This window comes from Phalacrocorax carbo, chromosome 2 (assembly GCF_963921805.1).
Source record: "Phalacrocorax carbo chromosome 2, bPhaCar2.1, whole genome shotgun sequence".
NCBI classification, from domain to species: domain Eukaryota; kingdom Metazoa; phylum Chordata; class Aves; order Suliformes; family Phalacrocoracidae; genus Phalacrocorax; species Phalacrocorax carbo.
The window spans coordinates 9,534,168-9,557,713 of NC_087514.1; the positions used below are offsets into that span (position 1 = coordinate 9,534,168).

At 38.6% G+C, this 23,546-nt stretch overlaps 1 protein-coding gene across 4 annotated transcripts in view; it reads left to right on the forward strand.

Moving 5' to 3' along the window:
• The first annotated feature begins 912 nt into the window (after positions 1-912).
• Positions 913-23,546, forward strand: part of DNAAF11 (dynein axonemal assembly factor 11) — a 37,101-nt gene continuing 14,467 nt past the window's right edge. The window contains exons 1-11 of one of the 4 annotated variants that reach the window (XM_064442068.1): positions 915-1,023; positions 3,031-3,221; positions 4,236-4,403; positions 7,301-7,378; positions 9,362-9,534; positions 10,528-10,727; positions 11,973-12,161; positions 14,391-14,468; positions 18,755-18,820; positions 20,351-20,420; positions 21,276-21,371. In XM_064442068.1, the coding sequence (XP_064298138.1) occupies positions 3,215-3,221; positions 4,236-4,403; positions 7,301-7,378; positions 9,362-9,534; positions 10,528-10,727; positions 11,973-12,161; positions 14,391-14,468; positions 18,755-18,820; positions 20,351-20,420; positions 21,276-21,371 (1,125 nt within the window). In that variant the 5' untranslated portion in view covers positions 915-1,023; positions 3,031-3,214. Of the gene's footprint in view, positions 1,024-3,030; positions 3,222-4,235; positions 4,404-7,300; positions 7,379-9,361; positions 9,535-10,527; positions 10,728-11,972; positions 12,162-14,390; positions 14,469-18,754; positions 18,821-20,350; positions 20,421-21,275; positions 21,372-23,546 lie in introns of all 4 variants that reach the window. The other 3 variants (XM_064442070.1, XM_064442067.1, XM_064442069.1) reach the window with 3 other exon arrangements.

The following is a 23,546-nucleotide window of genomic DNA, read 5'->3' on the forward strand; positions in this document are numbered from 1 at the left end:
GGAGGTGATTGTGCCCCTGTCCTTGGCACTGGAGAGGCTGCACCTCAAATACTGTGTTCAGTTTTGGGCCCCTCAGTACAAGAAGGACATAGAGTTGTTGGAGCGTGTCCAGAGAAGGGCAGCGAAGCTGGTGAAGGGCCTGGAGAGCAGGTCTGGTGAGGAGCGGCTGAGGGAGCTGGGGTTGTTTATCCTAGAGAAGAGGAGGCTGAGGGGACCTTATCACTCTCTACAACTACCTGAAAGGAGGCTGTAGTGAGGTGGGGGTTGGTCTCTTCTCCCATGTCACTAGCAATAGGACGAGAGGAAATGGCCTCAAGCTGCACCAGGGGAGGTTTAGATTGGATATTAGGAAAAATGTCTTCACTGTAAGGACCAGGCTGCCCAAGGAAGTGGTAGAGTCACCATCCCTGGAGGTATTTAAAAGACATGTAGATGTGGCGCTTAGGGATGTGGTTTAGTGGTGGGCTTGGCAGTGCTAGGTTAGTGGTTGGACTTGATGATCTTAAAGGTCTTTTCCAACCTAAATCCTTTTACGTGATTCTGTGAATCACGGGAACAGGCTGGTTCTGTAGACAACAGAAAACATGCGTTCAGCCCAAAATGCATTATGTCAACAAGTTGATGAATAAACAGGAGGACGACAAAAGCATCATGAAATGATAGATGAAAGATATATGCCTGAGGAAGAGGCATTTGTTATTTTCCAGCCAAAGGAAGGGGTCAGGAGCAGCCCAAATAGTAAAGACCTTACTTCTGGATTATTTAAAAGCCATTTTGCTTCTTGGGCAGGCACGCAGGCGCTTCTGGGTGCCCGCAAAAGGAGCCGCCAAAGCACGTACTGGATAGGCACCAAAGCTGACGGGCGGCCGGGGGCGAGCGCCCGGGGCGAGGGCCCGGGGCGGGCAGCCGGCCCACAGCAGCGCCCGCAGCCGCCGCCCCGCCCCGGTGCCATGGCAGCGCGGCGGCGGCCTCTCATGGCGGCGGTGGCGGCGGCGGGAAGCTGAGGGGCGGCCATGGTGCGGAGTGAGTGTCGCCGGGAGCCCCTTTCCCCCCCGCCCCGGGCCCCTCTCCTCTTCCCCAGGACGTGCCCCACTCCCTGGCCGCCATGTTCCCTCTCCCCACGCTTGTCCCCCTTCCCCACATCCCTGTACGTCCCCGGCAGCCCTTCTGCCCTCCCGCCTCCCTTGCTCTCCCCACCCTGCTTGATTGTCTGGGCTCCCTCCTCCCTGGTAATAACAACCCGGTTTATTTCACCAAGCACAGCACAGGGGTGCGCTTGCCTCCCGAAACAGCCCTGGAGAGGCCCGGCAGCGGGGTGGCCCTGGCAGGGACCCCTCGTGTGAGGGGCAGCCCCCTGAGACGCGTGACAGGACGGCCCGTGTCTGAGCCCCGGGCTGTCAGCGCTGGCCTGTCCCTGCAGTTACAAATTTTCAACACCACATGGGAATTTATTTTTTTTTTTAGGTAGAAGTAGCAGATGCAAACGCTTTATCAGAGGTGTAAAAAAACCCCAAATGAGGTTAAAATGCATCAACTATTACTTATGAATCCATAGTCTTTCAGAGGTAAAGCAGTATTGCCTAAAAGACTAATCACTCATACCTATTACTCAGGAAAAAAGCTACTGAGGAATTCCCTTCCTCTGTGATTTTCCCTGTAATCTGCTTTGATTGTGTACTATCGCTGGACTGCCGGTCCCTTGCTGGGCTAAAAGAGTGCTTTGGAAAGGAACTCCTTCTCTCTGTATGAAGCTGGCAGATGCCTGCTTTGATCAGGCGCTGCCTGAAGGGGAATGGCTTCATCTCCTGAAAAGCGTGACATGAATTTGAGTCTTAAAACACTGGTTGCATACTTCATTTTTCTGAAATGCAGGTCCCCCCACTGTTTCTTGATATACCTGCAGCTGTCCACCTACTTATTCTTTCTATTTCTTTAATGCTTTCCTTTGATTCTGCTCCTTTTTGAGTAAAACACGTAATTTTTGGAAGCTCTTCAAGATCTGTTGTTATCTCCAGTTGATTGATGCCATCCCTTACTTCCTCCCGTGTTCATGGGAACACAGGAGTAGCTGTGATCTCTCAGGTCCATTCTGTCACTGCATACACATCAGATAATCTGTTTAATGATCTTCTCAGGAAGAAGTAATGTTACAATGTGTTTTCTCAACGTCCTGGGAAAGGTTTTATTTAAAATTTGTTGTTCTCTATTGCAAGTTTGTTTCCCTTGTTCCTTTTAAATGAAATAGCATACAAAATGTCAAATATTCGCTAAGTTCCCTTCAGCAGGTCCCCAAAATAGGTCTCTAAAGCTCCACCGTAGCTTCTATTGGGAATGATTGTCTCTGCTTTGCACACCATCTGGTAATGAAAGTGGACATTTTTGCATAATCACTGCAAAAATTACTTCAGTTTTCTTTACATCAGCAAAGGCAAATCTGACTGTAATAAAACTGTCTGGAATAGTTTATATGACTTCTTTTTCTATACAAGGTATAAAGCATAATGTCTCCAATGTGTATGTATGCAGACTATGGAATATTGTTGTCTTCTTCCTCAAAAATACCTGTTTGCACTGGAAATACTGGCACTGAAAGTTCTGCCACCAAACACGTTAGTAAGCAGGCCTTTTTTTTTTTTTTTTAATTTCTGGCGGATTTGCCAAGTAACTTATTAGAAATGTCAATGTTTTTCATCTTTTCTGTGACAACTAAAATATTTAGTCATGATTATTGTAATTTTTTTTTCTATTTTCTCTATCAATTTAATCAGGTTTATTCAATGGGCTGTTGAAGGGAAGATGGTTGTTCAGATGCAGCAAGCGTGCTCAACAGGATTAAAAAAAGAAAAAGACACATTTCCCACTATGGTTTATGGGCAGACAGGATATCCTCTTACATCAATTTCAGTATCACCATTATATAATCCTGTAAATTATGTCAGATGAAACTCTGTTGAACAGAAGGGAGATTTAACCCTGATCATTTGTAAATAATATAAGATACACAAAACCAGTTTCACCTCTTTCCCAAAGGCTGTAGATGGAGGAGCTGGACCGACACATGCCAGTTTGGGCTGTATTGGTACATAGCTTACCCAGCTTGTGGCAGACCAGTCTGTGTGAATGTGTGCAGCCATTCCAGGACTACTAATAAAACCGGATGATTTCACAAAACCTCCCTGAAACAAAGAAGTGATGAAAGAATACTTTTTTATTAATGCGTGGTAGGAACAATTTGTTTTCACAGATCTCTGTATTTATATTTTTTCTTTTCACTTATTTTTCTGCAGAGTCTTTTTGAAAGGCCTGCTAGTCTTTTTTTTGGCATTAACAATCATGAAAATACTAATGCTAATTTGATAAAACCCTAGTTTTTTAATCAGTACTTCATTGTAGTTCACTGCTTGTCAAGGAGAGGAAAATGCTGGTGCTTTTTTGGTGCAGTGGGCTGGAAACAAAGTAATAACATCTAGCTCAAGAGTGAGCACTGGTTCTCATAGAATTTCTTTACCTTCATTATGCAGAACCTTTTCAGTGTTTGAAAAATTGCCTAGCATTAAATATTACTATGTGGAAACTCTGAACCCAGGTCTCTGGTGTCTTTCGGCCACTGAAACTCCTTTTCTGGCTGCTAATGAGCTGGTAGTGCTTAAGAAATACCCCGATTAAATTTCATTCTAATGTAAACATTTACAGGCATGAATTAGTTATGGCTTTGCCTCAAGCACTGAAAAAGTAAAAAAAAATTCCCACTTGCAGCAGTCATCCTGCTTATTTCTGTGCACACTGTGCTGGTGGAAGAATATGATGACACAGTGTAGCTAGTTTACTTTTTATGAACATCTGGCATCAGGAACTAAAAGAGCATAAAACACTCCATTGCTTGTCTACATGAATCAATATACAACCTGAACTATGCTGAAAATAACAGATGCTGGATTAATTTCTGCAAGGGTTGTATCACACGCTTATGGAAGACTCAGCAGTTTTCATATGGATTTTTCTAAATGTTATAGGTGATGCGAGTGTGTTTTGCAAATGATGTTTGCTGTGGCGGAGTGGGCTGAAGTTACTTGGCACTTAATGTCTTTTCTAGCAGTTTTTATTTTTGTTGGTGTTCCTTCTGGATACGTATTTGGTACGGTGGAACAAAAGATTTTTATGATTTTCTAAGTTGGTCATAAGTCAGATGGCAGAAAATGTCTAAAGGGAGATATGACATCTGATGTTTCTTTCAGTCACTGAAGATCTTGTTAGAAGACGTGCAGAACATAACAACTGTGAAATTTTTTCACTGGAAGAAATCTCTTTACATCAGCAGGAAATAGAAAAACTAGAGTATCTTGACAAATGGTGTCGAGATTTAAAAATTCTCTATCTTCAGAATAATCTAATTCCAAAACTTGGTAAGTGATTTCAGGATATGTTTCTTTCTAAATGAATTTATACACATGTTTGAAATCAGGAAAAAATATCTGTTGTGTTATACCTTAAAGGAATATAGCGGGAGTGACTACAGAAAAGTTCTTTGTGGATCTGCTCCAACAAGGTTTCCTTTCCCTGACTCCTTAGTAAATTTCTAAGAAGCTCAGAATTTGCAAGAGAGATTTTAAATGAAAAAGATAGTACTGAGATAGATGTCACTAGAATATGAGTGTGGAACACCTTTTATTGATTAAAATCTCATAAAATAAGATATAACTTAAATATCCTGTCTTTGTGGCAAACAGAGAGACAAATGGTTTAGCATATACCAGGGACTCTGATATCACAGGACTGCCTCTCCTCATACTCATTTTTAAATTCCATTTTTATACAAATGGTATTTTTGTTAACATCAAAGTAATTTTCATTCAGATTAAATACTTGCTTTTGTGCATAAAGACATTTTACAGCTAAGTCTCAGTGGTCTTCCTGTACCACAGGAGAAGATATAATTCCATATGGTTTGTGTTTTGTGGTTTAGGTTCACATTTGCTAGGCTCTCTACAGAAAGACACGACATCAGGCCTTGGGCTGGAAAAGCTTGGACTCTACAGAGAGTGTGTAGATGAAGAATGGAAAATCAGAAGTGCTCAGGAATTATATTAGCATATTTCTTTGATATTCCTTAAAAGGAAGACAAAAAATCTAGTTTTAGGGTGAAATTCTGTGCTCAGGACTTGTAGGCAAAGGCTTTAAATCCCCTGGAGGGGCTCCTAGGGAGTATCTATACTGACAACATCTGCATTTCTTAGAGTGGAGGAATCTTATCCCAGAGAGAATAAGGTTTCTGAAACTCCTTTGTGCTGCTCTGCCCCATCAAAATGGGACTAAAATAAGTTGGTTTTCTCTCTGTTACTGTGTCCTTAATAAGGCTTAACAAGACTTCATCTCATTCTTTCGTCAACACTCATACCTCCGTTGGGTTAGTACAATATACCATATGACTGTTCAGATTATTGCAGCAGAATACTCAGATTTTTTCAGCAATCTCCTTTCTGAGACATTCAATTTTTATCTTAACTTAATCTAACTGTAGGAGTTGGAAAAGTGTCCAACTTCCTTCTTCATATATTCTTGTATAATGTAACAGCTTTCCAAGATAATGCCTTAGTAAAAAATTGAAGAAAAAAAAAAGGCAATATATAAGTGGTCACCAAAAGGTTTCCAGGAGGGGTTGTATTACAAAGTACTGAACTTGAGAAGTAATTCTTCCCAGTGGATACCAGCGTGTCCCTGTGGAGCACACAGCAGTTCCAAACACACTTCAAAATATCAAAGCCGAATGGTTTATATTGACTCTGTTGGGATGTGTCTTTTCTCCTCTTAAAGAAAACCTTTATGCAGCCCTCAAGATCAGACTAGTCAGACAGCAAGCTGTAAGGCATCCACTGTATGGCTGAGCCCCAGTTCTTTTCTATACATGGAAAAAACCCCACAAGATACCCTTGGCTTCAACAATTGGCTCTCTCACATCTTCAAGTGTACAGGTGCTGCCATCACAGAAATACTGTAAGAAAAATGAGCGGCCAACCTAAGCTGCACAAGTCCTTGCTGAGAAATCAATTTAATAATCTGTTTGTGAATTATGAAGAAAATATCTCTCCAAGGTCTTAGTAAACCAAGCAGTATGATTCATGTCACCAAACTTTTAGACATCTATATCTTAGGCAGTTACTGTAGACTCCCTTATGTCCAGTGATGAAGAAAAGGCATATTTGGGGCATAACTTGGTTCACTGGTTCTAGACAGCTAATTTAAGACAAATTGCACCTTGAAGAACCTCTTTCTCTTTGTTGATTGTAGAGGAGCCTAAACAACTAACTCAGCTGCAGACACAGACATGGTCTGTGTTGGTTAGATGAAGCTCCCTCTGCTTGAATTTCTTTATTTGTCTCAGCAAGGACAGTTTGTACAGCAGTTAATCAGTGCGGCTTGTGAATTAAAGTTTGAGGTAAACTTTGTGGCTTCACTGGGTAGGTTTTCGAGTCAGATCTTTGAAACATCTGGTGACTGGGAAGAAATTTGAGAACTATGTATCTTGTCTCAGACTTATGTCTCTGACCTGTGTGTCATGTATCTCAGGTGGCATTTGCATTTCTCAGACACTTTGAGGACTGATGAAGGTCATTGCTACCCTATTCCCTCCTTACCTTCTTTGTGTATTCAAAGGAGGTGGTGCTAGCTATCCTCTCACAACCCCACACATTGTGAACCTGCTAAATTCAATAGTTCATGGTGAAAATAATACAGGTTAGATTCCAGACTGGAGGGGTGAGAGAGTTGTGTGGCTTTGCTTTGTTCATACTGAAGACATATAAATCCTTATTTGCAAAATTATTAAAAAGGGGGAAGGGAGGAGAGGAAGTTTCTTGTATTAACCCTGTAGATAAAAGATATTTAAAAATTAAGTGTATACTGAAGGAGCCAATCTTTTCTACATAAGTGAATGTAAAACTCCAATTTCATAAAGCTTTACTAAGTATGGCCTGGTTCTTTCTGATTTTCATGACAAATGGAATGTTTCACCATGTTTTTTGGCCAGTCCTCTTGCATTATATATGTTTTAAGGATTTGTAATAAAAAATTGTTTATAACCTTCCTTATTTCTTTTTACCTTTTTATTTTAAGATGTATTTTCAGACAACTGTTTTGGCATTGTCTTTTTATAAATATTAATACCAAATAATCTGATACATATTCTGATTTGTCCTTCCTATTGTTGTGCTTCATTGTTTCTTTAAAGTAAAGTGAGCAAATAAAATGGTGATGCCCTTTCCAAGGAAGGAAACTGAAATAACAGTTCTATGTTTTGTTACAGAAAATGTGGGCAAACTAAAGAAGCTGGAATATTTAAATATAGCTTTGAACAACATTGAAAGAATTGAAAATCTGGAAGGTCAGATTTTAAACAAACCGTTTTTCTTTTTCATATTGAAACACTTAAGTTGTGACTTAGCGTAAAAGAGGGTGGAACCATTATGTCCACCAATAAAGGTACTTTGCTGACGCTCAGGAAGAGCCTTTTTGTGTGCAGCATTTCAAAACCGCTTCTTTGTAGCAAGAGCTTCCTACTGCTGCAGTTCTGTCACTGAGCTTTCTTAAATGTATTTTAACTCGCTTGTTGCATACTCTCACCAGAGTTGCCAGCTACGGCAGCTCTACTCTTTAATACTTTACAAAGCAGGAATCCAAATTTTTCATGAAATTGGTATTGCCCCAATGTAAAGATAAGATAATTTGTATGCAGGTTAGCTGGAGCAACGCAATTTTTTTTTAATGCTATGCAGACTGGAAGAAGTTTCTCTTATGTAGTGTTTCAGCAGTCATCTTCGCTTTAGCAATCAGGTGCCACACACAAGAAGGTTCTACTCAGTGCACAGGTTGCATTGGCAGCCTGGGGTATTTTTAAAGAGCTTTTCAGATTATTCTTTTCTCTGCCATTGCATGAAGTCCTCTCTGTTTTATCTGTGTTTAATCCTTTATCCTGTTACTATAACTGAAACTATAACTATAGCCTGTGGAAAGATCTAGCATTTTCCAAGATCAAAATCTAAGACTTAGAGCCACCCATAAACACATTCCATATTATTTGAATAATTTCTGACTTGATTTCTTTCTCTGTTTTGATTCTGATTAGGCCAGTAGCTGAATCTTTAAACTGCCCACCTTCACAAAGGAACAATAAAAAAAGCTGGGGTTTTGTCTGGTTTGTTTTGGTTTGGGGTTTTTTGTGTGTTTTCTTTTTTAAGGCTACAATCAGATTCAAGAAATTAAAAAATAAGCAAATAGGCTAAACACCAATCTGTAAAAGTTGAAGAAATAGGTAGTACATTACATATTTGGCAATTTGTTGAGAAATTTGCATCTGTTTTCATGCCGGTAAATTTTAAGTTTCTCTATCAGGCTGCATTATTTAGTACTGTGATTTGTCATTTACTTAGGAGTCAGAACCTTTGGAAGTGAGCCTTGCAGAAATTTGGGTTATTTAAATCCCTTAATAAATCATTTTGAGTTGTTTATTTCATTTCAGTTCCACTGTGCATAAAATAGTTGCCAAATAGACCTGCAAAGGAAAAGAAGTGATTACAGTGATGAGGACCGAAGTTGAGCTTGCTCGTAGCTAAACTTTGTTACTCTTAGAGTCAAGGTTATATTCATGGACAGATAATGGTAAAAGGAGAGGCTGATGAATCTTGGATCCAGATTTCCTAGCGCAATTTGTTAGCTAATTTAGAATTTCTGTTTATAATTAATTGTTTTTGATTAACAAACAACTTTTTCTTGCTGGTATTTGCAATTTAATCAGTGATAAAGTGTTCACAAGGATAGCTGAGTCTATAGGGTGGAAAAACTCATCTTGACTTGGGGTGAATTTTAGGGAAACCTTGTCTTTACACTTGGTTAATGTTAGCTAAGATTAACAGTACATAGAAATGAAACCCATAATTGTTCCTGCTCTCCTGAAGCAATTAGACACTCCTTTAACCATATGGTGAAGGCTCACCTGAGGAGGGGTATCAAGGCAATCAGACTGTTAAACGTGAAGTCCAGCTTATCCAAAATGAAACATTTAATAGCTCATGTAGTAGACAAGCTCTGACCACAAAGTTTTGATAGTGATAAAACCAAAAATAAGTTTTGATATTTTGTATTTTATTGAGATTTTTTTCTTCCTATAAATATTATGACCTCATAAACTTAAGCTGTGAGTCACTCTTCACTTGTGGCTTGGAAAAGGTGTATCCTGATAGGATGAAATTAGTATACAGACAACAAATGCAGAAGGTTTTACATCCAAGTGTGTTCATGTGTATGTGTGTTTGTGTGTGTCGTGTACATTTATGTTATGGACAAATTGAATTAAGGTCTTTTCAAACAGGCTGTGAAGAACTGAGGAAACTTGACCTGACAGCAAATTTCATTGGTGAACTCTCCAGTATTGAATCCCTAAGATATAATATACATCTGAAGGAACTGTTTCTAGTGGGTAACCCATGTACTGAATTTGAGGGTTATAGACAATTTGTGGTGGCAACTCTTCATCAGTTAAAAGTAAGATTTTAAAAATTAAATTTATTTCCAAATCAATAACCAGCATTGTTGACTGAATTTACTAATCCCAAACAAAATAAATGCTTGTGGTAGGAAAACTAGAAGCATTTTTCTTGCTGTCCACAGGAAATTAAATTCTGTTCTGAAGAATAAGTGGCTACGGTAAATAATGTGGTAATAAATTAGTTGTTTTGACTAAACTGCATGCATTTGTTAACTTTTCTGTCATTTTCATTGGAGGTCCTTAAAGTTCTGAAAAAATAAATACACTGGACCGTTCTGGCTTTTTTTCTCATTTGGTTTTATATATACAATGCATTTTTAAATAATTTTCATGATTGCAGAAAGTTACGAGGTTGTTGGTACCATACCAACAATATGTACCAAACCAACAGTGTGAGGCAGTAGAAAGATAGAAACTGATGTAAAAATGCACTATATTGCATCAACTGTAAATACATGCTTTGAGATTGAGGTGTTGTGCTATGATGTACTGATGTAAGGATTTCCTGTCATGGAAACAGCGGTCCCAGTCCTGAAATATGCTTCCACAAATTTCCCTTGGAGAAGCACAGACGCTTACTTAACTTATTAAGAGTAGATTCAGCTCACTTGGTTGGCAATAAACTAACATATCTAAAGAAATAATTTTGTAATAGTTTTGTGAGACGTATCAAGGTCAGACAAGTATCAGAAATGGCTGCAGGGACTTTCTCCACTACATAGTCTAATAAGACTAACTTAAAGTCCTGAAAAATGCAAAACAGAGCTCTCAGACACACAAAACCATTTTCAGATCTGCATAGCAACTTACTGTTAATTCTTTTTAATATAGTATAACTTCCATAGTAATATTGAAGTTTGAAAGACGTATTTTTAATTTTATACAGAAAGTAATCTGTCAAAATTAACTTATGGTTTAATGGATTTATTGGTTTGAATATGTTTAAAATACCTCACATATCTATACTGATTTTTTTTCCCTTTGGAAAGTGTTTGGATAGTAAAGAAATAGAACGTTCAGAGAGGATTCAAGCACTCCAAAACTATCCAGAAGTGAAACAGAAAATCAGAGAACAGGAACAAGCTTACCTTCTCAAAAGGGCCAGAGAAAAAGAAGAGGCTCAAAGAAGGATGCAAGAAAGAAAGGACAAGAAGCAAAAACAAATGGAATCTAAGCTTGGATGTGACAGGTGAGAGTGAGCAACAATAGTCTGTGAGTAAACGTCATTCTTCTCTTTCTTCGTTAAGAATTTTGGTTTTCCTCATTAAATAGTTTATATAATTCCACTTAAATATCTTTGTTTGTCTTTATTGTTGATTCAAAACCCGCATGGACGCGTTCCTGTGCCCCCTGCTCTGGGTGTGCCTGCTCAAGCAGGGGGTTGGACGAGATGATTCCCAGAGGTCCCTTCCAACCCCTGCCATTCTGTGATTCTGTGATTCTGTGTTTCTGTGATTCTAGCAGAATTACTTCTCCTCTTGCACGTTACCTCTAATGAAAAATATAATTAACTACTGACCTGCAGACAGTACAATAGAATTTTTGTCCAAAAACTCCAAGCTAAATTGTCTTGGTGCCAAAATAGTGTAACTGATAGCTTCTTTCAGGAGAACAGCTGGATATTGTTTTTAAAGGTAATCCAGAGAAAGCAGCTGTTCACCTATAATTTCTTTTGCTTTAGAGTTATTAGGTATGAAGGCTTAAACAGAATATTGCAGATCTTTTCAGATTTAAAAGGCTGTGGAATGTTGATTTCTATACTTCTTCCACCTAATATCACTGAGATTACCTAGGTAGGGGAAGGATTTTTGTCTGGGGTCATCTTCCACTGCAGTTGCCATCCATCTTATTTTGAATCCAATAGAAACTAAGTTCCACAGAGCTGGGTATGGAATTTTGTCCTCATAGATCACAGCTATATCATAAATTCAGTTTTCTCTATATATTGATAAAGAATTTCTGAAGATTACAGAGGCTTAGGGCTAGGTGGAAAATGATTTAGGTCCTAAGACAGCACTTGAGGAGGTGACTAAGCAAAATGTTGCTACCCTATAAATTTCTAGTCTGCTGCTGCCTGATATTGGGAATACTTAAACATCGCACAGCCTGAAGGTTTTCTTTCACCTGAAAGTTGTGAGGGTATCTGAAAATTCTGCTCCAGAAACTAAATCTGTTGAACTATCTATCAGGGTTTTCAGGGGGTTAGGCCTACCCATAGTATCACTGCTTAGTTAAGTAAATGAAAAACATGTTGAAATATGTTTCGTTGATTGATGAAAGAAGCCAAGAACATTGTCCAAATCTATAAGATACTGTTCTTGGTAGGAAATATACAGCTATTAGTGTCGTGTTAAAAAGATACTATTGCAAGGATTCATTAGCAAGTACTCTTCCTTCACTTCATTGGGATAATATTCCATGTGATCCTGTGTAGTCCAGACTCGCTAGGGAACAAAGGAAAACATCAGGCAGAAGAAGACAGAGAACAGGAAACGTGGAGAACTGTTGAAGATGATGAAGAAGACAGAAGATTTTGGGAGGAGCCTACACCATATACTCCAGAATCTAGATTAGAAACTCACAGATATATTGAAGAAAAACGGAGAGCTAAAGACAATATAAGGTATGTTTTTGTTTTCATATATTCTATGTCTTGATGAAAGGAAAATTTCCAAAGGTACAGAGTAGAGGCAGGCGACCTCACATTAAATATTACTGAGAACTGGCAACTTAAATCCCTGCTGCCTGTGCAAATATGCTCATAAAATCTAAATAAAACATTCAGATTGTTAATTTTGTTTTGTTTCATTCTATAAAATTTATTTATGATACCCTTATCTTGTTTTTCCTCAAATAGAGTTTTTCAATATAATTTTTCTTTTCAACTCTGTTTTATGGACTTCGGAAGTTTCACTTTTCTATCAGCTAACATGTTTCACTCTTGCTAAAAGCATTTATCTGGAGTGCAGGTTGCATTATATAAATGCCCTACAGGCCAAGCTACAAAATTTTTGCACAAGTGGCATTTCAGGCACCTTTTCTATGTGACTTAGAATTTTTCTAACATATTTTACCAAAGATATTCATCCTGAGTAATAAGATTCTTCATGTTATCTATGCTATTTGTCATGGTGAATCTGAAGATGTCTGGTCCTTGAAAAACCTTTAAAACTTTCTACAGTTGCCACTTGTTTTGCTGACCATGGAAAATTAATGCAGATAGTAGCAAAAAAAGAAGATATTTTATTGCTGCTGGCTTATCAGTTCCACAAAGGTTGTAAGCAATGTCCTTTTTTTATTTTTTCCTTTTTTTTTTTTTTTGCTTATATAACAGCATTTGTGCCAGAGATTTTTCTAACTGTTCTTTTTAAGGGCATGCTTTTTAAAAGATTTATCAAGCCTAAATATCAAAAAAGTCAGACCTAGGGAACTCTCCAAGAAATATGGAACTCTGCATAACTGGTTGCTATTATTAATTCAAGGTCTAGCACTTTCCCAGAACTACCGTGAAGCCCAAATCCTAGCTAGTTAGAATTTTGCTGTGTTTGGGTATGCTTTGCTCTTGTCAAAAGCAAATGTGTTCCAAATGCTTCCCTCCAAATATTCAAGGAGAGTCCAAATAGCATTATAATAAAGATAGAACAACTCCTTCCTGGATTTTTGTAAATTTGCAGAGCATTTAAAGGAGTTAAAAATCCTTTCACACTTCACTTTGTTTTCGTGGTGAGGTTTTTGTTATGTAGCGTGAGAAACGTGAGAACAGAAAAGTGCCCCTGACAGCTTCAGATCATATCTGCTGGTGGACTAGATGTAACTTTACTCTAAGTTCCTTTATACTATATTTTATTATAAAAATGTGTTTTTTAATATGCCAGCCGAAGTAGCCATACACACTATACTGACCAGGTGAAGAGTGGCTTAATGCAAAGTGACAATTGCAGTGTTGTATTTTCAAAGAAAACATAGCCATTTTTCACCTAGGTGCATGCAGATTTTTCTTTCTCATGTTGCTAGGATTCCTTACTCTTTCTTTCCTTGCTCTGATGTAAACATTTATATAGGAAAATACCAGTACAACAAGGCTTAATGATCTCACAGTGATCTGCTTTGTTTTGACAGAAAAATGTAAGGTGTCTTGTTTATTGCACTATATAGAAGTCAGATATAGTTTAACTGCTGATAGGTCCGCACGGATAGTGAAGACTAAAGTCTCCATCAGTAATGCATATTGTATTTTTTGAAGGAAGAACACAACAAAAATGTAATAGATACATCAACAAATAATCTATATGTATGCACTATGGTCATACTGTATGCTAGTTGGTGCTGCTTTTGAGCATTACTTTTTACTAGTGCAGAACAGAAACTGCTAGACATGCTATTTAGAGATATGCCAAGCATTTGTTTGGTAGAAGTAATTAAGTTTGCATGAATGAAAAATTCTTTAGAATTGCTTGCAGGTACATCAGATTGGTGAAGAGTAATGATATCTCATGGTTAATACGAGCATTCATAACTAGAACGTCTCATTTCACATGTTTAAACAATCCACTGATTTCTTAAGATATACCGGATAAGTTTGATATATTACTGTTTGATAATGGACATTGTGACATGCAGAAGAAGTTATTATCAATGTAAGATGTGATATTACAAAGCATTTGCTCATCTTTAGATGATGCTTTTAATGGGCAGTTGGACATTTGATATAACCGGTTTTGTTCCTGAAATAAATTATATCCTTAACATCAAATACTAGATAATTCTTGCCTCCTTTTCTTTCTTTTTTGCTATTAAACATAAAATGTTAGATTGTGAAATTATAAACCATTCTTCTTTCTGTTTTGTTAAGGGAGTCAAAAAAGAGAGAGAAGCCTCTTTGGACATTGGTCACTGCAGAAGGAAAAGTTCTGAATGTGAATGTGCCTAAGTATGTAAGGTTAAGACGTTAAACAGGCAAACCTCTTTGTAGCTGATTTGGGCAACTGTTTCAAGATATGGGGCAAAACAAAAATAAGAGGGCTGACAAATTCTTGTTGCAGCATTATAGTCCTGGTGGGGAAACTGACTTCTAAAATTATATTCTGATGCTGGAAAAAGAATTAATTTTCAGTGAGTAAAGTGTTGAAGGTTGTTTAATTTAACATCTTGGTCTTTGATGATTGAAGAACTTGTTTTTCTGTAAAAGATATAAGACATTTTGCTCTTTTCCCTTCTATGATAAGGCTCTCTTTCTTTGAGCATCTTGCCAATAGCAGAAAAAGTTTAACCAGTTGGACTATTGAAGATAAACATGTATGAGTAGCCACTTCAAATGTGGAAAAATACATCCAAGTAATATTTCTGGCCAAAATCATTCTGTCCTCTGATGACAGATGTAAAACTGGCAGAATTGGGAAGGATATTATATAATCCACTTCTATGGCGTAAGGTCATGTGACAGCAAATGATATCTCTAGCAACAGAGGCTGATGATACAGGGAAGTCTCTTGTATTTTATCATTGACAAAAGCATCTGGGTATTCAAGTGTTTTGGAATGAGTTTCCAGGGATATCAGCCATGCGTTACCATTGGTTTCACTTGAACCAAGCCTTCCTTTTCTAAGGGGACACAGGAGACAGAACAAACACTGTTTCCTTATAAACAGCTCTCCAAAGAGCCTCACAGGAGACTGTCATCAAAAAGTGGCCTATGAAGGGCCACTTACCTGTCTGTTGTCCTCTGAACAAGTTTTTCCATTTTAAGACAGATTTAGCTGCAAAATCAAATCTAAGAACATCCTTATAGTTAGCATAAGAATGCTTTCTAAATCTTGAAAGTTTATAAATCCATGCAAATTCAAGGAATTTGAAAACTTACATTATAGGAGCAGTGCAGAATTTTCAGTGGTATAGGGAAAATTAAAGGTAGTGACAGAAGACCTCATGTTTTTTTGATCTGTAGCAGAAGATACCATTTTATTGATGTACTTTTTTTGTAAAAATGTGTTGACTGAAAAATTTTTAAAATAATTTTCTAGTTCAAAGAAGGCAAGTTTAAAATAGTATAAAACTTGTGTTAATAGAATGTGATTATCCCTCTAAAAAGCAAAGACATTTAGAATAAAGCTTTAGTTATCTTTTTAGAAGAAATACAGTACCTTAGAGTTCACTGTTAGAAGCAGTCCTGTTTGTGTCACCCAAGTTTTCTGGATTAGAATTCAGTCTGTGGATGTGCCCACGTAAAGCCAGATCAATGAGCAGTTTTTGTCGTGGCTTCAACAAGAATATCGCAGCTCTTCAGTGCAATCTGGCAGTGTACTGGAGAGACATAAATAAGAGATACAAGTAGGCAGATGGTGTTCTCCAAAGTTTTTGCTTCAGTGCAGAAGTCTAATGTCCATAGCAATGTCCAAACTTCTCTGATGTTCTTTTGGAAGGTTAGCAAAAGAAATGGCTGCATGTTGCTAAGAACAGACTATTTCACTTCCTCAGTTCTGACCAAGTGTTCCCCTAGAAAATGTTACAGTTCTTTTCTCTTTTTCATCCTTCATGTGTTAGTGAATTCTCAAAATTTGTGATGCAGTAAGAGAAAAAAGCATGAACAGGAAACAAAGTTGGTTTGTATTCTTTGCAGTATTCCATTAAAACATACCTATAAACTAAAAGCTCCATAAGCTTTCTTGCAAGTTGACTGTGTCAGAATAAAGGAGAGCAAAGAGTTAAGAAGTATATCTGGCAACTATTTTTATTGCTGAAAAAATATAACATCTAAACTGTTAACATTGGAGCTTCTTTCTGTTACCTGAACCCAAAGTATCTAAGTATCTTAATATCACTGAAATATTCCAGATAAGTTACATAAAGCAAAACCCTCTCATTTTACACTAACAACTAATTTATAAAAATATTCTTATTTATAGGTGGATTTTATTCTGTTTTTCCTCTACTTTAAGACATTTGAAATATTTTAGTATATAAGCAGAACTTGTAAGTCTAGACTAGATCACCTTACAGTTGTAGTAATAGATGTTGTTTTCAATTTATAACTGTTAAGATTCTTTCACATTTTTAAGAACTCAGCCAGCAGATCACAAACACTCAGCTAATACAATCTACAGTCTCATTTTCCACAAATACTATAAAGCTTGTAAAATCAAGGATATTGTGCAAATCACGTTTTACATTGGAAATGCACAGGCGGATATTGCAGAAATGCAGAGGGAAATGGTTAGTGACCTGCTACACCATTTAGACACACACAACTTTATGAGGCTGGATGGGATCCATCCAAGGAGACTAAGGGAGGTGGCAGAAGTGCTCACCAATCCACTTTCCGTCGTTTATCAGCAGTCCTGGCTAACTGGGGAGGTCCCAGCTGACTGGAAGTTAGCAAATGTGATGCCCACCTACAAGAAGGGCCGGAAGGAGGATCAAGGGAACTACAGGCCAGTCAGTCTGACAATGGTGCCAGGGAAGGTTATAGAGCAGATCTTCCTCAGTGCCATCACGCAGCACATAGAGGACAACCAGGAGATCAAGCCCAATCAGCATAGGTTCATGGAAGGCAGGTCCTGCTTGACTCACCTGATCTCCTTCTATGACCAGGTGACCCCCTTAGTGGATGAGGGAAAGGCTGTGGATGTTTCCAGCTGGACTTTAGTAAAGCACTTGACACCATTTCCTGCAGCATCCTCCTTGAGAAACTAGTGGCTCATGGCTTAGACAGGTGTACTCTTTGCTGGGTAAAAAACTGGCTGGATGGCCGAGCCCAGAGAGTTTGGTGAATAGAGCTAAATCCAGCTGGCGGCCAGTCACGAGCAGGGTTCTCCAGGGCTCAGTATTTGGGCCAGTCTTGTTTGATATATTTATCAAGTGCACCCTCAGTAAATTTGCAGACAAGACCAAGTTGGGCAGGATTGTTGATCCTATTGAGATTAGGAAGGCTCTGCAGAGGGATCTGGACAGGCTGGATTGATGGGCTGAAGCCAACTGTATGAGGTTTAACAAGGCCAAGTGTCGGGTCCTGCACTTGGGTCACAACAACCCCATGCAACGCTACAGGCTTGGGAAGGAGTGGCTGGAGAGCTGCCTGGCGGAGAAGGACCTGGGGGTGTTGGTTGACAGCCACCTGAACATGAGCCAGCAGTGTGCCCAGGTGGCCAAGAAGGCCAACAGCATCCTGGCTTGTATCAGGAATAGTGTGGCCAGCAGGAGCAGGGAAGTGACTCTGTCCCTGTGCTCAGCACTGGTGAGGCCGCACCTCAAATACTGTGTTCAGTTTTGGGCCCCTCAGTACAAGAAGGACATTGGTTTGCTGGAGCATGTCCACAGAGGGGCAACGAAGCTGGTGAAGGGCCTGGAGAGCAGGTCTGGTGAGGAGCGGCTGAGGGAGTTAGGGTTGTTTATCCTAGAGAAGAGGAGGCTGAGGGGACCTTATCACTCTCTACAACTACCTGAAAGGAGGCTGTAGTGAGGTGGGGGTTGGTCTCTTCTCCCAAGTTCTCTGATAGGACGAGAGGAAATGGCCTCAAGCTGCACCAGGGGAGGTTTAGATTGGATATTAGGAAAAATGTCTTCACTGAAAGGACCAGGCTGCCCAAGGAAGTGGTAGAGTCACCATCCCTGGAGGTATTTAAAAGACATGTAGATGTGGCGCTTAGGGATGTGGTTTAGTGGTGGGCTTGGTAGTGCTAGGTTAGTGGTTGGACTTGATGATCTTAAAGGTCTTTTCCAACCTAAATGCTTCTATAATTAATGATTCTATATTTATACTCCAGGCAAATGAATTGCTATGAACAAAGATGCAATTTCTTTTTTACATATTATAGGGTTAGAGTTATCAAGTTCCAGGCTTTTCATACCTTTCATGAACTGTTTTTCTATGCAGATGTTAACAGAGCAGACAGATTTCACCAGCAGATGTCTCTCTTTCTGCATTGACAGACTGATCTTAATTTTAACTGACCTTCAGCAGTATATTTTTTTGTCTCTTGTGGGTTGGGTGGGGAGAACAGAAAATAAATGTAAGAATGACTTTGGCTGAAATGCCAGTAGTTTTTTTCTGTTCATGAGGAAAATTGCAACTGTTTCTAAAATGATCATGTGATATATTATCTAATGGTATTTGTATTCATCTAAAATTGCTAGCAGTTGAATTTGAAGTATGCTGTAATGTTTGCTTATTCACTCCAGTTGTATTTATCCTGGAGGTGTTTTTTTTGTCATTTTTATTAGGCTTCATTTCTCTTTGAAAGATGATGAAGAAAACAACAAAATCATCTTGGATCTTGCTGTTTACAGGTCAGAATTATTTTTTACTCTTAATTTTTGCCATTCTTAAGTTCTAATACAGATTGTTTCAAATATACTTCTGTCTGTAATGGGGACTTTTCAAGAGGAAAACAAATAACATAGGTGGTAATGGATCAGCCTTGAAGCGTGTGCCAAAGAAATGAAGCTGAATAAACCAAAGACTTTTCAGACTGTTCTGTTACTCTTCAGTGAGGACTGTGTCTGATAGTCCTTTCTGGAATTGATGTTTTCTGCAGTCCACAGGCAGGTTTTCTCCACACCTGTCCTTTTATACTTACACGAAATCTTTTCCATTCTTCATTTGCAGATTAGGGTTGTAGGGAATGGGGGTTTTGCCCATTCTCTGGCCCTAGAAGTGCTCTAGTACTGTTCTTCTAGTTAAATTCTTCTCCTCCCCAGAACAGAGTAGGGTACCTTGTCCTACTTTCCTTGTTTACTGGAAAGAGTCCATGGCCCATGCTATTTCCTGAACTGTGCCAGCACATTGCCTGGAAGAATTTTGGTTGAACCAGGTCAAAATATGGCAAGGAAACCTGATAACTATTTGATAGTATATACTACTAAGCAGTACAGTGGCCCTGCCCACACTTCAGGAAGGGGTTGGACAACCACAAGCTTATTTACTCATAATGGGAACTTGTTAGAGGAAAGCTTGAATTAGTTTCATACCACAGAAATGCTATTCATGCCATGTGTTCTTCCCTTCCAGCTCATTAATCTCCCTCAAAAGAGGCCTGCTCCATATTTCTGAATTATAAAAATTAGGGGGTTTGGAGCCTCAGAAAATCTGTTCAAGTGCAATAAAATTTTGGATATGTTGTAATATTCTGTGCTCACTTGAAAGAAATGCAAACTAAAAAGTTTGAAAAATTCACCTGAGAAGTAAAGTTTTAAAAGAAGAGAAAGAGGGATTATGTACTTGTGCATTCACTAGTAGGTCACAGGTACATGAATGTGTGTGTTATATGATGAAGAGCAGATATTAAAGTGGAGCTTTTAGAGATCACAGATTTTATTTGACAGTACTGAAATTCAGAAGTGCTGTGTTTTCTGGGAATATGAAGTATTTCTGTTCATTGTTTTCCAGCAAATTCTGTGCAATAAAAAGAACTCTTATTACAAATTTACTAGTTAAGCCTTCAGAAAGAAAAGTAGCAAAATACTTTTACAATTTTAAATAGCAAATAGATTAATTTTCATATTAATATAAAGCACTAAACTAATAGAAGAAAGACCTTCTAATTTTCCACAAAGTTTTAATTCTTGCAGTTATAAAATAGCTGATGGGGAGGGCTTGACAGAATTTAGACATTATCTCAGCTGACATTCTGTGAACACACAGGAAGATCATGGTTTTTTTCCAGAAACATTAAATCCTAATAGTATTTCACGTAACTTAACAACTGAATTTGAAGTTTATAAACTATGAAGTGGTCATGAAAGAGCAATATGTTCTGCACTGCTTATTTACCGGAATATATTGTAGATTGATTCATCTATTTATATTTTATTCTGAAGACATTTGGACACTTCTCTGCTTGATGTTGATGTCCAACCAACTTACATACGAGTACTGGTGAAGGGGAAGGTTAGTGTTTTATTACTACACTCATTTCAAATCAAGAGTTAATGCTTACCATAGTTATTCAGTGAACTCTGGGTCTGACTTTTATGAGTTACCAACTGTGTACACCTATGCAGAAAAAACATTCTTTCATACTTGCATTATTTTGGACCACACACAAACTGTGGAAGTCCTAACCAGAAGACGTGCAAAGCTTGAAGTGAAATTTCACTCTCTTTCTCTCCTTCTCTCTTCTTATCCCCCCCCCCAACACAGTGTACCATCATTCACTTAAGAAGAGAGCTTGCTAGTTGCCCTAGGCTAGAATTTAGCAATTTCACAATTTAGAATTTCTAGCTGACAGAAACAAATGGATGTATATTCTTTTGAAAGGGCATTTAGAATGTCATTCCAGTTTTCTCTCTTCTCAGTGGTTTTAATTTTATCATCATTTTTTCTGAAAAATTCTAAGTACTTAAACGGTAAACCAAAATCCCTATTTTTGACTGTACTAACTGCATAAACAAAACTTCAGAGTTACTTTACATCTAAAATAGACTGGATAATCTTTCTCATTTAATTGCTAATATAAGTCAAGCATCATTTTGTAAACATCTTTAGAAGTGTCACTTCAGGAATACAGCAATTCAGGAGTATACATATGACTATACTTGTAAGTAAGAACTGTTTAGTCTGCTAATCATTTATTAGGATTAGTAATACTACATATATAATGAGAGGATTTAGACCTATACTGGCCTTAAGATCAAAGGACATAATAGTGGCGTTTCTACGTGTATTTTGTCCAGGTCAAAAAAAAAAATTTTAAAAAGGGGGATATTTTAGCATTATATATTTCAATCCCATATTTTCTCATAGCCTTTTCAGCTTGTGCTCCCTGAGGAAGTGAAGCCAGACAGCAGCTCTGCTAAAAGATCACAAACAACTGGTCATTTAGTTGTCAGCATGCCAAAGGTATGTAAAATAATCTGAGGAAGCCTCATACAAAGATGCTTAAGATGTTGTCAGTACTTTGGGAATGTTTCGGAGTTGCAGGTAACATCTGGGTAGCTAAAGTTATTCAGTCTAGCCTTTCTCATCAGGACATATTTTCCAAAGAAGGAACATTCCAGAAAGACAATTTAATCATAGAGACAAAACTTATGATTTAAGATCTCTTTAAAGGAACATTATGAAAATCAGTATTAATAGAACTATTTGTATTCAGCTTTTTTATATGAAAAGAGAGTCTGCAAAACGTGCAGTATTGTGCAAATGTGTAAGAAGATGGATTTTTTAAATAACTGAAAATAAACAACTTACCTACTTTCTTTTTCCACCTGTGAAATAATAAAAACAAATCAATTTTTCAAAATCTGTGTGGCACACATATGTGTGAAGATTACATCTCGGCTCAAGGACAGGGGTGATGTACTACTCTCACCTCTCAGGTGATCAGAACAAGAGTTGCTTAATTCATTTTCCCTTCATGAAAGAAGGGGTCCACTGACCAGCTGTACAAAGCTGCTCTGTAGTCACAGAGCAAGAGGGTTGTGGCAACATGGTGTTTCAATTGAAAAACACTGCACAGCAGTCACTAGTACTTAATGTACTTAAAGAAATATTTCCTAGAAGTAATACTCCCCTAATATTCCTAACCCTGGGCTCTTCTATCTCCCCTGTTCTCTGATGTTTGCCTGTGTGGTGTCATGCTGATCAGGATTTGAACCAATTCAGAGTTCTGCTGGCAAGTAAAAGCAAATTGACTTAAAGTGGGTTTTATTTTCTCTCTCTTCCCTGCTCAGCCCAGTTCTTGCAGTGTAAATGGAGGCAAACTGATAGCTATGTCCGCTTTATTTCCTCTCAACTGTGTCTTCCCATGGTTTCAGTAAATGTAGCTTGTACCCTGGATACATAAGTGGATTGTGATTTGTGGGATGACATTAGGAGTAGATGAGGTAGAATCAAAGGTGGAATCAGGACATCTCCTACCCATTCCCACCTATCTGCCAAAAAAATTAGAGAATAGAGAAGGATTGACCACTAATGAGGAACAGGTGAAGACATGGTCAACTTGCCTTACTGAAGTAGTCAGCGATAGGAGTAACGGGTGGCCAGCCAGTGGAAGTTTAGGGAGCATTAAGAACTTAAATACAGGGAAGATGCAGTAGTGTGAACCAGAACAGAAGACAAGGAGCAGAGAGAATCTGAGTGGCAGAGGTACCTTCCGTATTGGGGCATAACGGGTAGGATGGTGGCAGAAATAGGGAGGCATTTAAGGTGGGACTTGATGTCGCCTGGTGTAAGACTGAGTTCTTGGACCTGCCGGAAGAGCAGAGGTAGACTGAAGGGCTTGGCACAGACAGGGAGCTAGAAGTTTTAGGAAGGTAGAGTTCTGGAGATGAGAGACCCCAGCAAAGGGCTGTGAAGATGATTAAGACTATTGGGTATTTTTCATATGGGGAGAGGCTGAGAGAGCTGGGGCTGGTCACTCTGGAGAAGAGAAGACTCAGGGGAATCTTATCGATATATGTAAGTACCTGAAGAGGGGGTTGCACAGCAGGATGGAGCCAGGCTCTTTCCAGTGGTGCCCAGTGACAGGACCAGAGGCAATGGGCACAAACTGAAACACAGGGGGTTCCCTCTGAACATCAGGAAACACTTTTTTACTGTGAGGGTGGCTGAGCACTGGCCCAGGGAGGCTGCAGAGTCTCCAGTCCCTGGAAATATTCCAAAGCCGCCTGGGCATGGTCCTGGGCAACGGGCTCTAGGTGGCCCTGCTTGAGCAGGAGGGTTGGACCAGATGGCCTCCATGGGTCCTGTCCAATCCCAACCATTCTGTGAGTCTGTGAGTCTGTGAACTTCATGGATTTGCTGACCAAAGATGGATTTGTGCTACTTTGCAGGAATTGCACATAGCAGGTACATACCTATTGTTCTTTGTTCTATATTACAGTCGCAGAACCTGTTCCCTTCCCCAATGACTGAATTAGAGTGCACAAGCTATATTTTTTAGGATACATATCCTTTTCAGACCCTTTCTAACGATACAAATTTTATTGGTATTAATAGGATGTAGTCTAGGAAGCAAAGTATAATGAATAAAGGTTAGCAACAAGTGGAAAGCCAATAGATATTTTTCTTCCAGAA